Source organism: Vulpes vulpes, chromosome 7 (assembly GCF_048418805.1).
Source record: "Vulpes vulpes isolate BD-2025 chromosome 7, VulVul3, whole genome shotgun sequence".
Lineage (NCBI taxonomy): Eukaryota > Metazoa > Chordata > Mammalia > Carnivora > Canidae > Vulpes > Vulpes vulpes.
Genome location: NC_132786.1, coordinates 88774947 through 88791819, shown reverse-complemented (window position 1 = coordinate 88791819; position 16873 = coordinate 88774947). Strand labels below are relative to the sequence as shown.

At 44.0% G+C, this 16873-nt stretch overlaps 1 protein-coding gene across 14 annotated transcripts in view; it reads left to right on the top strand.

Annotated features, from left to right (window-relative positions):
- The window catches only part of ICA1 (islet cell autoantigen 1), a 140737-nt gene extending 125509 nt beyond the window's left edge, over nt 1-15228 (top strand). For 9 of the 14 annotated variants that reach the window (XM_026003832.2, XM_072764406.1, XM_072764407.1 and 6 more), the window contains 3 exons: nt 2352-2621; nt 12663-12752; nt 14958-15228. In XM_026003832.2, the coding sequence (XP_025859617.2) occupies nt 2352-2621; nt 12663-12752; nt 14958-15079 (482 nt within the window). In that variant the 3' untranslated portion in view covers nt 15080-15228. The remainder of the gene's footprint in view (nt 1-2351; nt 2622-12662; nt 12753-14957) is intronic. The other 5 variants (XM_072764409.1, XM_072764408.1, XM_072764411.1 and 2 more) reach the window with 1 other exon arrangement.
- The last annotated feature ends 1645 nt before the right edge of the window (nt 15229-16873 follow it).

Genomic DNA, 16873 nt, shown 5'->3' with positions numbered 1-16873 from the left:
GGTATTTCCCAAAAGGGAAAACTGAAGAGGAGGAGGAATGGGATGCTAAATTAACAAAACCTACAGAAGTCCATTCAATAGCCTTGCACACAAACCTAAACAGTGAAAACAAAGATAGAGCTTTTGCCGTTTCCGGTTGTTTTTGGAAGGCTCAAAGTTTATTAGTTATTGTTGCTCATATTAGTCCCAGTTGTCCCTGGATTGATATTTCAATGAATGCAGGAAGCCTCCCTCAGGATTTAACTTAGCAGAAGGCTGTAAAGTGACTTCGGGAAGAACACGTAATTTCCAGTGCTTATCAAAAGTCATCCCTTCCTCTAGAGTCTAGTCTTTGATTTGAACTGGTTCCAAAAAAACAGGTTTGGTTCAGCAATCATCTGGTTTCAGTCATGCCAGAAAGTAAACCATGAGGAAAAGTTTGGGTGTTCTAGTCCCAACTGAAGTAGAAAGTACAAAGACTTGTGAAGTTAATGTGTGCAAAGGGAGTGACACCAGGAGAGACTGAGAGAGGGAAGAAAGGAAAGTGCACAGGCAGCCGTGTGTTGAGGGACACAGCCAAGCTTCCTGCCTGCACTGACATATATGGCCTACCTACTAGCTGGCCTTCTACCACACACAGGCCAAGGTGGATCCAGGCTGCCCACCCCCCTCCTGCATAACTATCTTACAAGCCTGTTTACTAAAATGCCATTTCCCTTGTCTTCTCACCACCCCACCTGACAGGATACATCTCAGTGCATGTTTCTGTGATCACACAGACAATAAGAATACTTAAACGAGATAGTTATCCAATTGAAGTGAATTTTGCTGCTCTTTTTAAACCATAGTGATATGGGAGTGACTGAACTCCTCCCTTCCTGGATGTGTAGCCAGTCTGCCCCACACATCAAAAATTCCTCTCAATCAGAACACCATTATATAAAGTGTGGCTGAAAATAAATCTAGTAAAGCCAACAGATAAGCTTGATTTGTTTACAAAAAAAAAAAAAAAGCCTTCACTTAACTAATTATCTCACATAGTTGAGGAAAACCTGTTAATCCCCCTTAAGATGACAGTATCAGAATTGTAGTATAGCTCAGAGAAAATATAAATCATGATTATTCCTTCTCTTCATAACTTACGGCCATGTATGCAGTTTCCATGTGGCCATTAGATACCACCCCAAAACCACAGTTAATAGGACCAGCAGTCCTTGGTGTTCAAAATATGTAGAAAACCCAGTGAAAAGTCTTACAGTTTTTCTGGTTAGTGATGTCCCCGTTCTACTTATATTCCCTGTTCAGTATTTGTCAGTGTCCGTATTGTAAGAATGGACTTCTTCTTGTGGATAAGCAATGAGATTTAAAGGTGTATTTCTTTTGGTCTTCTAACAGTGTTTTGAGGTGGCTGTTATTAATATTATTTTACACGTGTAAAAACAGAGGCCCAGAAGAGCTAAGGGTCTGGCTATAGTCACTCACACAGCAAGTTAAGAATAGTCTCGGAACTTCCCCTCTGGTCTTCTGTACGTTCCAATCCTCCTGGGCAGTGACTCTGGCCTTCTCTGGGTGGTTCAGTTATTTGCCCTGTTTTCTTGTCATTCTTTCACTGCTGCCTTCAGGCAAACCAGACCCACCTTTCCTTTGCTTTGGCAAGGACTTGGGGTTGGGTTGCAGTCGGTTGCAGCAAAAGAGAAAGGAAGCAAGAGGCTTTCCTTGGCCAGTCGTTGGATGTCCTACCATCTTCCACTTTGGCCCAGTGTGTGGCAAGGGTCCTCTCCCCATCCTGGATGATGGTGCAAGCTCCCACATGGTGTGTTGGCTATGGATTTAGGGCTTGTGTGAGAAGATTCAGGAAGCTATACAAACAAGGAACCAAAATATCCCACATTGTCTTCAATCCTGCCTTTGTTTCCTGTCTGAGAAATGTTTTGGTGGTAAATTTGTTTTTATATTAAGAAAAAACAAAACCCTAGAATTTTGGTGGATATATTAAGAAAAAAACAAAATTTGTTTTTAATATAAAAACAATTTGTAAATTTGTTTTTATATTAAGAAAAAAACAAAACCCTAGAGTTTTGGTGGATATATTAAGAAAAAACAAAACCCTAGAATTTTACTGTTTCAGTAAAATTCTAATGATGCTCAGAAATGGAATTTGCTTTGGAGGAATGCAGATGAGGGACGATGGGACTAGAAATTAAACTCTGAAATTTCTTAAGATAGGCTATAATGAGAATAATTTAAAGTTGATAAGCTTTTTCTTAAATCTAGCTATCACCCAGTCTGTCCCATCCCAGCCCCCACTGCATTCACTCCCAAGGGCTTGGGACCTGGGTGGTGATGTGTTTTGTGCTTTCTTACTTTGATAGCTTGCCTGGGCCCAATGGCAGGGACCTCAGAACCTGAAGGTACTGACAAAGATGACCTGCTGCTGTTGAGTGAGATCTTCAATGCTTCCTCCCTGGACGAGGGTGAGTTCAGCAAGGAATGGGCTGCTGTGTTTGGAGACGGCCGACTGAAGGAGCCAGTGCCTGCTGTGGCCCCAGGAGAGCCAGACCCCAGGCCCCAGGCAGGCTCAGGATTCCTTCCTTCACAGCTTTTAGACCAAAACATGAAAGACTTACAGGCCTCACTACAAGGTATGTACCAAGGGGATTGCAATAGGGGATTTTTTGTTTGTTCATTCATTTTTTTTTTTTTAAGATTTTTTAAATTTATTCATGAGAGACAGAAAGAGAGGCAGAGACATAGGCAGAGGGAGAAGCAGACTCCCTGCGGGGAACCCGATGCAGGGCTCGATCCCAGAACCCTGGGATCATGCCCTGAGCCAAAGACAGACATTCAACCGCTGAGCTACTCAGGCATCCCTGTTCATTCTTTATTTTTAATTCAAGAGCCTCTTTCTTCCTTCTTTGTCTTTTTTTAAAAAATGTTTTTTGGTTTTTATTTTATATCTAATGTCTTTTTTTGTTGCTGTTTTTTTCATCCTTGTATTTTTCTTTTATATTCAGTGACTTTTTAGCTAAAATCTCAGAATCATATTCCAGCTTTAAGATGTTGCAGGGTTTACAATCTCTTCTCATAATTTTCTCCTCATGTTCACATTTGCTTTTAGTAAAAGGTTAGAGAGGTAGCTCTCAACCTTAATGTCTTGCTCTGATTTTTAGACTTTTGCATGGCATACTTTAGAGAATCAGATTGTCTTCATAGTCATGGGCCCTGTTGGCTTGGCCATTCCTGCCTGGACAGTTCTCCACATTTCTATAGACATACCATCTTTTTAAGTGCCAAGTGACATCACACTGGGCTTCTTAACTTCTTAATTCACATTGAATTTTCCCTTGCTTCCTGCTGTCTCTCCTTCCTGGCCTACCCCTACCCTGAGGATGCTCTCAGCTCAGCCATTCCTTTTGGGTCTGAAACACGGGGCCCACCAGCATCTTGGCCACAGCAGAAATATAGTTTCCACTCTGATCTGTGGCCAGCAACATTGGTCAGGGTGCAAGGCACGCTGGTTGAGAACTACTGGCATGGGGAGCACATTGGTTGAGAGTGTAAAACTAAAACTCAGATTGAAATGGAAATTTTTAAGTCTAATTTTCTAAACAGACCTTGGGAAGGAAACTATTTTCTACTATTTCAACACCTTTTTCCTTCTTTCATGTTATTTTAATTGTAAGACGGGAATCACTATTAAGAAATTCTCAAATTGTTTTGGTTTTTCCATGAATTTAGGCTATCTCCTTAATAAGTGTTTATCTGGTACTTAAAGCTGAGAACAAACAGCAGAGCTGGAATGATTAAGTAATTATGAGCTATTAAAAAAAAAAAAAACCTCAGGTCTTTGGAGATGAGATCACGGACAGAGCAAAAGTTGGTGGGCAAAACCAAAAAAAAGTCTTCCCTCTTTTTTTTCTTTTTCTTTTTTTTTTTTTTTAACAAAATTCATCATTCCTTTTATTGTTTTCTGTGAGTCCTATTTTGTATCCATGTCATTTATTTTCAGGAATGGAGTTAGAGATAAGAGGGATAAATGGAATCCAAAAATACTTTACCCTGAGCCTCACCTCTGGGTTTCGCCATCTCTTTCACTGGAGCTCCAGATGAGCAATGCTGCCAGTGACTTGAGTTTCACCCCCACCCACCTGCGGTGGAGGTGCTGACAAGCCGTGGGAGAGTTGGAAGGCCATAGCCAGGATCCACTACTTAGATCTTGGGGCTGCTGGAGACTCTCCAGTGTGCTACAGGATGAATCCCATTCCGGCCCCCAGCTATAAAGATACTAGGGCCCTTGCTGCCCACAGGAATGGTGGTGGCAGTACTCCCACTTAACTGGACTGGCTGAGTGTCATTCACTTGTGAGTGGCCCTCACTGACAGCTGGGAAGTCAGAGCTCCACGCCCTCTTCCTGAGCAGGCAGTGTGAGATCTCAGCTCAGGGCCCATGGCCTTGCAACTATGCCTGAGAGCTATGACAAGAGCAGTGGCCATGGACTTCGCACTTTAGCTTTGTCCCAAATCCAAGTGCTCCAGCACTGGAGTACTTACTCTTGGGTCTAGGGGGGAGGTGTTCTGACAGTGAGAAATGTAAGCTTATTGTAGAAAGAGGTATTCTTGTATGGGTAGAGAGGTACTACCAAGGGAAGCCATTTATTTCTCAAGCAACAAAAATCTCACTTAAGGTTGCCACCCTACTAGCTCCTTACCAAGTTTCTCACTGATTCAACAGAGATTTATTGGGTCCTTCTGGGTGCCAGGCATTGGGGATTCATCTGAGAATATAACTCACATTCTGATGAAGAGGAGGTAATGAACAATAAACATAATAAAGAAAAATCACAGAGTAGGTTAAAAAGTGCTCGGTATTATAGAGAAAAGGCAAAATAGAACTAAGGGATAGAAAGTGTTGGGTGGATGGCAAGGCAGGTCAGGCTGTAGAACTAAATAGGGTTCTTATGAGAAGATGAAAGTTGAGCAGACTTGCAGGAGGTGGCGGAATGGGCCACGTGGAGATAGGGACAGAGGCCATGTGCCAGTGCCTAAGGCAGGACATGCCTGTGTGGTCGAGGGTCTGCAGGAAGAGCTCTGTGGGTGGAGTGAGGCAGGGAGGCAGAGGCTTGGCCATACATGGCCTCCTGGCCTTTGGAAGAACCTGGGCATTTATTTATTTATTTATTTATTTATTTATTTATTTATTTATTTATTTTAAAGATTTTATTTATTTATTCATGAGAGAGAGAGAGAGAGAGAGAAGCAGAGACACAGGCAGAGGGAGAAGCAGGCTCCATACAGGGAGCCTGACGTGGGACTCGATCCCGGGTCTCCAGGATCACGCCCTGGGCTGAAGGTGGCGCTAAACCATTGAGCCACCCAGACTGCCCCAAACCTGGGCCTTTAATTTGGCCCAAGAAAAAATGGGAACCGTCACAGTGTCTTAGACCAACAGTGGACATGATCTGATTTATCATTTAAAAGGATCATCCTGCCTGCTAAAAGTTTCCTTTTCTCTGCTGGTGTTCTATGAAGACCAGGGCTAAAGGAGTTGTTTTCTAACCTCCGAGTTACCCTGTTTCCTTTGCATGCCAGCAGACACAAACTGAATGTCTATGGAAAACAAAAATGACAGGAAAGAAAAATGGAACCTAAGTGTTTGAAAGAGGAAGCCCACTTATCTTCTACCACATGTATGGATTCCCAGCAGGTGCTCCCACAATTCTGGTTCTGATGCTGCCCTGATTCAGGGAACCTTCAAAACAGATGTGGTACAAATAAAGAACAGGCACCCTGCTTCGGTGACTGATCATGTAATCCTGTTACAACCACATCCTATGCTTTTGTCAAAACTTTCCCCACCTCTCCCTAAAAAGGAGAAGAGGATTACTGGCTCTCAATTTTTTTTTTTTTTAAGACACCCATGGTCTAGAAAAGTCCATCTATATACATGTAAAAGCATCTAAGTAACTATTAAACTTCAGACACTCCATATTGAAATTGCTTCCCCCATCATCCAGATCATCTCAAAAATCAAATTAAATAACCAACTGAAACAAATAAGTAATCACACACAACATGGAACAGAAAGGCTCACTGACATGTTGGTTTAGAGAAACCAGCAGTGGCAGAGAGTTAACTTACCTAATCCTCACCACACCCTTGCCAGGGAGGTACTATCATCATTTCCTTTTTAGGGCCCTGGGAAACTGAGAAACAAAGTAATGAAGTAATTTGCCTGAGATCAGACATGTGGTGGGAGGCAGACAGATGGTGAACCTGAGCCATGTGACCCTGAAGTCTGTGCCTTTCACCATTCTGTTCGGTTGCCTCTCTGTACCAAGTCTCCAATGGCAAATGTGATTTCTCAGTGGGTTCCTTCAGGCCTCTCCTTGGATGCTCCTGGGGGAGCAGGACTCGTCATGATTAGCCTGGCCCTGGGTGTCCTGGACACACACACAGACCAAGAACAAATGGTTGCCATGGAGAAGGAATGCACTGGTTGGGAGGCAGGGACCCTGTCGACCACAAAAATTGGATGATATTCCAGAATAGAATATTTGAAATCAAGATTGTTTGTAGAATCTTCGCCTGTGCTAGCAGCCACCCACATCTTCCCTGTAGGGCATTCCTGCTCATTCTCACCACCATTGTTCTAGTTCTCTGTGAGGTCCAGGTGGGGCTGCATCCTCAAGATGTTGGTGTCAAGAGAACTGAGGGGAAGGGTCTGGGCTCCAGCTGCAGCAACCTCTGCTCTTCCACAGACTGCACTTCCCTGCCCCACTCCCCTCCTCACTTCTCCTTCTCCTCCTCTCTCCCCCTCCCCATTTTCCTCTGCCACCCTCCCTCCTTTCTTTGTCCTCCCTCCCCACTCTGTTCCCCTGTGCTCTGGGAGAATAGAGAGGGAGGGAGATTTAGTAAGATAACAATTATATTTGCCTCCTTCCCCCACCCCAACTTCAAGCTCTAGGAGAGCAAAATGAAGCGTCCTACATTTAGGATAAAGTTGGGCTGAACATTTAAAAAAGGAGTTGATTTTATGTAGGATTTCTGAGAGTTTCTGAAGTTACCAGCATGATAGGGGCTGGGGTTTCCTGTGTGTCGTACAATGATGAGAAAACTGTACCTTTCTGAGGCCTCCTAAAGCGAGTAGAAAGAGAGCTGGCCAGAGGAGCTTCCCAAGGTTGAGACAAGGTGAGGCTGATAAGCCTCATTTGCCATTCTTCTCCATTCTCCACCAATACCCAAAATTTAATTTAGACATAGAATAGACGCTGATACTGAAAAGACTACCATCTGCTCAAAATACATGCACCAGGACATCTTTTAATTTAGGATTCTGCAAACCTAAGTTAGGAGTCTTGTTCTACATTCTCACAAACATGCAGTTCTGTGTTCCTTCTGGATATTCTTTTGTTTTATGCCATGCCTAGGTGCTGTTACCATCTGGGTTGGTTTCTATTTAAGGCTAATGTAATGTCAAGCTTTGCATTATCTCCAATTCACCTTTCCTTAAACTGAGTTCACCCCCTTGCCGTTCCTAGCTTAACCTGGCTCCAGATAACTGGCATATCTGGGACTCAAATGATGAGAAGGAGAAGACTATGGGGTGCAGTTAGAGTTTGAACACGGAATAGGTGCTCACGGCATGAATGCGTGGAATTTTTGTTCCATTAAAGAAGCAGCTGATTGAGGAACATCTGCTGGTCTTGGATATATGCAGAATTTAAGTGCCTCCCCTTAATCCATAGAAGGAGCCTTGATGACCATCTACTCCACCCTCATTTTATAGATGAGGAAATCAGGAAATCCCTTATGACTTGCCAAGTTGTTACAGGTTTATATCTACCATTTGCAAAAGTTCTAAACAAACTCCTCAGGCTGCCTTACAAGGCCCTTTAGGACCTACCCCAGTCTCATTGCTGCCTATACTTCCCACACCTTTACTTACCATGACTTAATCACCTTGTTTTTCTGAGGACCTATGTATTATGTCAAGTAAGCTGGACTCCAGCCATATCGAACTTGAATGAGCCTCAAACATGCTCTCTCTCCTCCTTAGAGCACATCACCCATCTCACACCCATGATGCTTGCTTTCCCTGGTTAAGTTCTCACCCTTCAATGTAGCTTCAATGTAATTTCATCCAGAGAGCCTTCCTTGACTCCCTCCTCCCGTCCCCTCCAGCAGTCAGGGTTAGGTGTTTCTGCCTCCATTCCCTTTATAGATTACTCATTCCTTTCCTCACATCATTGTAAGATTGGTGTAATTCTCTTGCTCTTGGTTGTCATGGGCAGGGCCCGTGTTTGTGTTGTTCACTATTATATTTCCAGAACATAGCTGAGCGCCTGGAATACAACAGATGTTCAGAAAAAGGATAGATGGATGAATGGATGGATGGATGGACGGACAGACGGATGGACAGATGGATGAATAACAAGAAGGGAGGGGAAGGAACAACAGACATTGAATCACTAGATTAAAAGAAAGCAATCCAAAACTAATCTCTAGGATTGTTCCTCATGTCGCTGAGCTGTACTAAATAAAATTCAGATTCAGCTTCGTTTTATTGGTGCGTGCTCTCTGGCTTTTGTGCTCCCTGGTTTCACCTACAAGAATCCATTTTATTCATACAGCAACCTAATGAGGCAGGAATTTTTATCCACCCTTTGCAGATATGGAAACTGGAGCTCAGAAGGGGAAATGTGGATGACAGGGTGGTACTTGGCTACCATGATTGTGGTGTTCCCACTTTCCCCTTCACTGCCAACCCCACCCCAGTGCCCCCCAGGCTGTGATCATCAACCCAGCCTGAGCTTTTGCTCTCCCAGCTAGTGAAATTACATTCACGGTAAAGTGCTCCTCTGGATGGTGTTTTTTTGGCTTCGCTTGCTGCTCTGGCTGGCCAGTGTTATTTCTGGCTGATTTATATTTTCCCTTATGTAAGTAAAGGGGGCAGGATTGCTCCAATAAAATTTTATATGTGTTTCCTGCAAATGGGTAGCACAGTTGACATATCAAAGGATCTATGAACTAGGATCTTCATTTTGTTCCCAGAACTCTCAGCGCTTGCTCTGTGGCCCCCACCCTTCACCACCCTCTCCTGACACAATTACTCTAAGATAGGGAGACATCTTTCTAGCCACACCTTCATGTTAAAAACGCCTCAGCCAAGGAACACCAACTAGAGAACAGTTGATGGCAATTACAGGAATATTAGCTAGAGTTAGTTCTCTTTAAATAGCATTTTTTCTTGACAGAAGCCAAGACATTTGAAATCTGGCTTGGCATTCCATCCATAATTATTCTAGTTGCACCCCTCCCCTAAATAATTCCCAAAGTGATATGAGCGAGAGTGACATTGCAGCTGAGCTTAGTGTTTTCTTTTCTTTTTCTCTTAGCTGAAGTCCCAGCCATACCATTTTCTCCCCTCATGCACATATACTCGATTGTTCGACTTACACTTAATAGCTGTTCTGAGACAACAATGTGACTTGGCAAACTGGCTCTTGTTTCTGCTCCACACTAGGGGCAAAGAAATAATGATACCCTGTGTCTTTGTGAAAATTCTGAGGTATGCTGTCCCCATCATATTAATCCTCAAAGAATGGATGTCTTCAGACGCATCCTTCTTCATGTCCTCTGCTGCAGAGAAGCCCTCAAATCCATAGATTCTAAATCTATGAGTGTTTAGACGAGCAATATTAAATAATCCATAGTTACAAATGAATTCGATTAGAAGACATTTATTGTCTGTATAAAGGACTATGCCATTATAATCCTTGAAGTGATAGGCTTGAAATATGATTTATATTTCTGGTACTTTTAAAATATGGCTTGATATACAGACATGTTATTTATTTATAACTTTTCGGGAACATACCCATTACGTAAAGTGAGGGGAGCTCCATTTTGACATGTAGATTTATTTCTGCCTCCTTTAGGAATGTGTTCCATTTTATGCTCTGAAAAATACAATGCTTTGAACCTGCCTTGCTTTTTGAATGTTCTCTGAAACCATTTTAAAAAATGAATGTTGTGCATATTTTTGAAATGGGAAGAATTATCTCACTGAGTTCCCACTGTATCAAATAGCGTACAGAGATCAGGGAGGGGCTGACTTTCATACCTCTCATTTGGCTTTGCTCTGAGTCCATTCAGGTTCTTTCTGGAAGTGTAGGCCTCCTTGAACTCAGAGAGCTTGATGGGATGGACTGAAGAGCTTAAAACAGCAGGACCTGAGGAGGTGGGGTTTTGAGACAGACCCCTCTGTTTCTTAGGAGGGCTGTCTTTGGCTGGCTGGCTCTGGCCTCAGCCAAGATGACCTGATCCTGAAGGATATGGTGACCCTTGCAGCTTCCTTAGAGACCACCCATGACAGTGCTTCTCAAACTTGCACTTACATAACAGTCACTGGGGGATTGTGAAAACAGTTTCTTGGGCTCTTCTGCTAGGGATTCTGATTCACTGGGTCAGGGTTGGCCCTGGGAACTTGCATTTCTAGCCAGCTGTCAGGTGGTGTCCATGTTGCTGGTATGGGCATCCTACTTTAAGAACCACTGCTCCAAGAGATCGAAGCCAGGCTTACAGGAGTTGGTGGAAAGGTTCTATGGGCTCTGCCAAGCACAGGTGGGTTTTGACTATGTTTGGTGTTGGGGACAGGGTGGTAGGGAAAAGGGCAAAATTCACTCAGTTACATTATACCTCTTTCAGCTTGATTTGGCATACTGTGGATCACAACTCTAACTTTCCACATTTCCCACTCTTTTATGTGATTTGTGCTTAGAAGTAATGCTCAGGGCCCAGTTATCTAGGTACTAGGAAGGTTATGTTATCCTAGATTACACCAAATACTGGTCAGTTTTATACTTTTTTGAACTATAATTTACATACCATAAAAATTACCCACTGTAAAAGAATGATTCAAGGATTTCTAGTAAATTTATATTGTGCAATAATCACTGTAGTCCTGTGTTAGAACATTTCCATTATCCCAGAAAGCTCCTTCAAAATCTGGTGCTTTTGTTGTTTATGAATTATGTTAACTACATATTCAAATGTTGTTCGAATAAGTAGTAATACTTTTAAAAGCCTTCTCTATGTTTGCATTGTTTTAGATCCGATAGGTAGATCACACGCCACTGTTTCAGTTGTCATTCGTTAGTCTACATGGAGAAGTTTGTGTGCCACTTGCTGAAAATGAAATAATTCAGCCAGTGAATAATTATAGCATCTCTCATGCCAAGCATTGTTTTGCCATCTCTTAAAATAATGCCTCATAAGTGTACTTCTCATGGTTTAAGAACATTCTCCAAGAGTTTATCCTAATTTAACAGCCATTATGTGCCAGACAGTGCACTAAAGGATGTAAAGATGAATAATACGTGATCTCTGACTTCAGGAGGCTCACAACTCTAGGAGGTGACACAAAAATGCAAACTAATAAATATAGTTAAGATTTGCTAATTAAGTCTCCTGTTGGGCATCTTAGAATAATGACAGGGGAAATGAACAGCATTAAATCCTGCCATTTTTGTGGCATATGCTCTGTGACTTGGTTATGTGTAACTTGTTCCAGAAATTGGTTTCACTACCCAGCTGAAAACTGTGCCATTCAAATATATTGTCTCAGGAGGATCTTATCAGAGACAAAACCTTTTCTGAAGAAAACAGCAGAGCATCCCAGTAAAAAGATACAGTTTTAATAATGGTGGACCTAACAGTAGTGGATCATCTGATGGTCTGTGTTTCATAGAATCAAGAATGGACGTAGTCCACAATACCTTCCTATATACTGCCTCAGGTATTTTGAAGCACATTGAGGAAGCAATTTCTTCTATCACTGAGAAGACAGGACTCACAGACCAGATTTAAAGCAGACATGCAAAGAATTATTTGATAAAATCCTAAATTAAATGTAAGCCATGCCAAAACATCTAACATACATCGTGAATGCTCTGGGAAACTAGGTTTGCTTCCCCCAAAGCAGGACCGCCCAACACCACATAGGCATTATTTTGCCTATGTGGGTGGGCAGAGCACAGGGACATTACAGAATTTTGGGTAAGGCAAACGGAGTGCATTGTAAGATACAGCATCAAGTTAAGGGGGTGTTCTTTACACTCATACAGTTGGACTAGACTATCATTTATTGATGTGTATTATCTAAACTTCTCACTCTAAATTGGCTGTATAGCAAATAAATGGGTTGGATCATAGTGAAGTAGAGAAGACCTGCGGTTAATTAATTATATTGCTACATTTACTGGTGTTCACTTTTTAAAGCTTTCTCCATTTATGAGAAAAGCAAGGCACTTGATTTCCTTGGAATGCTATGGATAATCTCTGCTGTGACCATGAAATAATATTACTCGAGAAGAAAAATGGGCATAGAGCTAAAAGAAAAAAAAAATGTTCTAACCTTAGCAATTTCACAGATTTTTTTTTTCAAAATCCAATCTTTTCCCCGATTTTCCATATTTACAAATTGGACACGATTATACCTATCTCTTGTCCCCTAAAGCCCATCCCAGGTACGAGGAACATGGCACAAGGGCCTTGTCCTTGTCGCACCACCCTTCCCCTTTCTTTGGAGGCCACTGCGGGTGAGACCGTGTGTGCACCCAGCAGCTGGTGGGGCGGTGTGCCAGCCCTTCCCTAGACCTAACCACCTCTGGTTTTGAACATTAGGCTGCTCAGAGAGCAATGTCAATCCTCCTCCTACTCCATGGCCAGCACCACAGGCAAGCAGTCCAAATGACAACAGCCCTGCAATGAAAGGTAATACAGTGTTTTATTCCCTGGAAATGACAGTTGCCTTCCTTTCAACTGGCCTAACACTATTTTCCGTCTTTCTTTACTAATTTCTATTTGAGCACCGAGGGTGCGAATCAGGGGCTACAGGGGTGGAGGGTTTTGTATGATCCTATGAATTACATTCTGGCTTTTTTTCTGACATAATGTCCTAATTCATAATTCCCCTTATCAAACCAAATGAGGAGGAGTCAAAAGCTATCTCCACGTGACTGGGTGCTACCCAGGTAGGAAAGGCCACCAAGGTTTGCTGTCTTTAATTGAAAATACTATTGCCATGGCCAAACAAGGCATTTAATTAGTGCTCCTCTGAAAGAGCTGATTTTCCTTAATCAGAGGAGGGCCCTTCAAGCTCGTGGGACTGTTCCTTTCTGAGTGAGGCTCCCAAAGAGAACATGTGTTCCACTGAAGATCTTTGTATTTGCAGCTGCCTCTCTCTTCCTTTGATCATCACCCATTTTCCCCATGTTGACCGCAGGAAGTAACAGGAAGTGTCTTTATTATCCCAAAGCATCCCCATGATGTTCTTATAGGTATTGTGCAGTTGTACCTGGTTTCCCAAACTCCAGCAGTGGAGGTCTAGGGAATGTGAGGGCTGCCCCAGGAGTCACCTGACTCCTCCCAGCAAGGCCAGAGCTACTTGTTGAGGGCTGCTCTAGACCTTTGGGAAGTTAGTAGGAAGGGAAAGTAGGTGCAGCATATTTTTGCTGGTGAGATCTTTAAGATGTGTTGATATTCCCTATCTAGACTAAAGATGTGTTGATATTCCCTATCTAGACTACAGATAGACTCATCCTCTATAAATGAATCTTGCCCCTTAGTTTCCTGTATGGCCTTCTATATGACTAAAGATGAGTTACTCCCTTTTTAAAAAGTTGTTCCCACTCCACTACCCAACCAAATTACATTGAGAGCTCTCAAGTCTCAGTTTATCATATCAGACAAAGCTGAGTATTCTGTAGGTGAATTGCACGTGGAATTCAGTTAATGTTAAATGGTAATAACTTGCATGTTACCAACTAGCCTTGCTTGCAGTCATCTCTATAGTAGATGCACTGATTATCTCATGATAAATCTATGAGAGATTATGAGAAAAAAAAAGGGAATCAGAAGTATACTATGATTGGCACACTATCTTACCATTTTGGTGCCATTTTCATCAAAAACCCAAAGGCCCTGTTGAGTGGGATAATCCCATCACCACTCTCCCATTACTTTGGCATAACCTCTTAGCTTGTTCCCCCCAGCATTTCCCAAGACTCTTTAAGCCAGATGGCAAGCACATTCCTCGCTCCTCTCAGTGAGAAGGATAACCTGTCAGACATTTTCTTCATGCTTTTGATATTCCCACCTGTTGGGAAAGGGAAAGAAACCTGGGTCATCTGAGCCAATGAACTTCGATCCTCATGTGGAATGATTTATGTAGAGAAGAGCCCTCAGCTTATGTAGAAATCACTTGCATCAGGCACTCTTTTGAAAATATTCTCATCTGGAAAATAATTTGGTTCTATAATTGTGGCATTCGGAAAGTTAGAGCAGGTGGTTTAGTGAAAGAGCAGCTGAAGGGAGTATCCAGTGAGGGTGAAGTGGAGGTGGGGCGTGGGGGTGATTTAGAGCCCAGGAGGAGGAGGAGACCTTCAAAGGCCTCCTCCCTCTGACAGGAGAGGGTGGAAGAAGGCAGTGACCCTGAGAAAAGAGATGCAGCCAGGCCTAGGTGCCAACCCTCCTCTCTGCCTGTTGCTTTGAAGCTTGAAGAGTGGTCACGGTATTTCCCTTGACCCCGCAGATTTGTAAAGTGTTCCAGTGGACACTGGAACATACCTTGCTTCCTCAGCCATTCAGTCTGATTTCTGAAGTCGCGATGCTATTTCCTGCTTGTGTTTAAGCAGCACGGTCTGCAGTTTTAGGCAGCTTGGTAGGTGAGTTTACAGGTGAAGGTTAACACTGCTCATTCTTCATGGAGTTTTAGGCCATGGTTTAGAAATGTTCTTTGGCCAACCAACAGGGAGACATGGAATTCCCTAGCTAGTTTTAGGGACAGAGTGTACTGGGATTTGTCTGATTGAGCAGCATCCTCCCTTTTCGGGAGGAGCCTGGACCCACCTACATGCAGTTTGGCAGAGGTGGGCCTTTGGAAGGGGCCTGCATTCACATGTCCTCTTCTCTCCCCAGAGCCTGCCAAGGCTGCCTCGGATCTGACTGCCTGGTTTAGCCTCTTTGCTGACCTCGACCCATTATCAAATCCTGACGCTGTTGGGAAAACCGATAAAGAACATGAATTGCTCAATGCATGAATCTGCAGCCTCACGGAGGGAGCCCACATGCCGCTCCTCAGCCACACACCTGGGGGCACGCAGATGTATGAAGTGATCAGTATGCTGTTTTAATTACGTGCCATTTTAATAAAATGAAAGGGTCAAAGGCCCTGTTTATATTGGTATAATTATTTACTCTTATTTGGTATAAAGGTTTTGAGTGTATTCTCTATGTGGATCTAACAATACAGCAGTTTTTAGCTGGCTGCTCTCCTGCCAACATCCACATCGTGGCTACTGATGTGTCACTGGGATACTACTGTGAGATCCAAGTTCAAATCATAAACCTATTCTGTGTTAGGTTTAATAAGGAGTCCTGTGGCCTCAGAGGCAGCGGGAGGCTAACAAGGCTTAAATGCCTCCTCATGTACCCCCTGCCTCTGTCGCCCTTAAGGAGGGCGGGGGGGGGGGGGGGGGGGGGGGGGGGGCTGCAGGAAAACCCTCCCTTCCTGCTGAGCCACCTTCCAATGAGCTCTGGGTGAAGCTCCAGCCAACCAGAGAGACTCTTCCCTAGCCGTCGCCCAGTGGGCTGTGTGTTCTCACATCGCCAGGGGAGCTGGGCTGGTCTCCATTGCACGAACCTTTCTATGGAAAGCAGCCGTAGCTGCAGATACCAGTGTCTCCTTTTGTCTTCATGGCTGGAATTCAAAAGCATGTATTTCTGGAGTCCCTTGTGATATTAACTGTTCTTGGTTTTTTTTGTTTGTTTTTTTGTTTTTTGTTTTTTAATTAAATGGCAGAGACATTTGACATGCAAAGGCAAGTTAATAGAGTCTGTTGTGGGGATTCAGTGGGGAGGTGCCATGGGTGTGGGGGCTGGAGAGGGAGGAAGAAGACAAGGACTAATCCCACCTGTGTGAAGCTATTGACATGATCCCATGCATCGCCCACATACAGAACAAGGGAGGAGGGCATGGACTTTGGTGGCACGGGCAGAGGTGGGAGCAAGTTTTGTGTGGGGGCATGTTAGCAGTTCAGACACTCCACCAGCATGGACCCCCAGGGCTGCTGCCTCTCCTCCCATCCCTGTGGCCCTGTGGGCATAGGGTTAATGATTAGCAAGAATTGGTCCCACATGCCCAGCTGGGCCAGTGAGGTCTCTGCTGTACTCTTGCAGCCTCAGTCTCCAGCCTTGAAAGGGTCTCCTGTGGCTGCTTTCCCCAACAGAGGGCTGCGGCTTCTCTGCTCTCTCTGGTGTGCTTCCATGGAAGGACCTGGACCAGCAGTAGCCACCGTCCTCTGCAAGACAACATTGGGGGACTGGAAGGCATTCTCATTCTCCTTCGTGCAGGATGACACCCGAAGGCAAGTTAGCTGGGACTGTGTGTTACGTGGCTGGTGTAGCTCTGCTCACTTCCTGGCCAGCCCAAACTGTCCATGGAGTCTGTAAGAGTCTCATTTAATGACTCCTCAGCCTGGCACTCATGGTCTTTGAGGATATCAGGATGCTGCCCTGGGTCCCCAACCCCTCACCCTCCCACACATACACAGGAGAACATGTGGGATCCTTAAACCCTCCTTCTCAATCCTTGGCCTATGCATTTGCTGCACACTCTACCCGGGATGCCCCCCTCTCCTTACCCTCAGGTGCCATCACAGCCCGACTCGCCCCTCAGAAGCACCTCACAACCCACCTCCTTTAACTATAGCCTGCAGTTTTCCTTCAGGGAACCACCCCTGATCTCTCCTTCCTGCCCTTTTCTGTCATGATTAGCACATGCTTGGTGCTCTCCCTGGCCTGTGAGGCCTATGCATACATACCTGCCTCCCCCA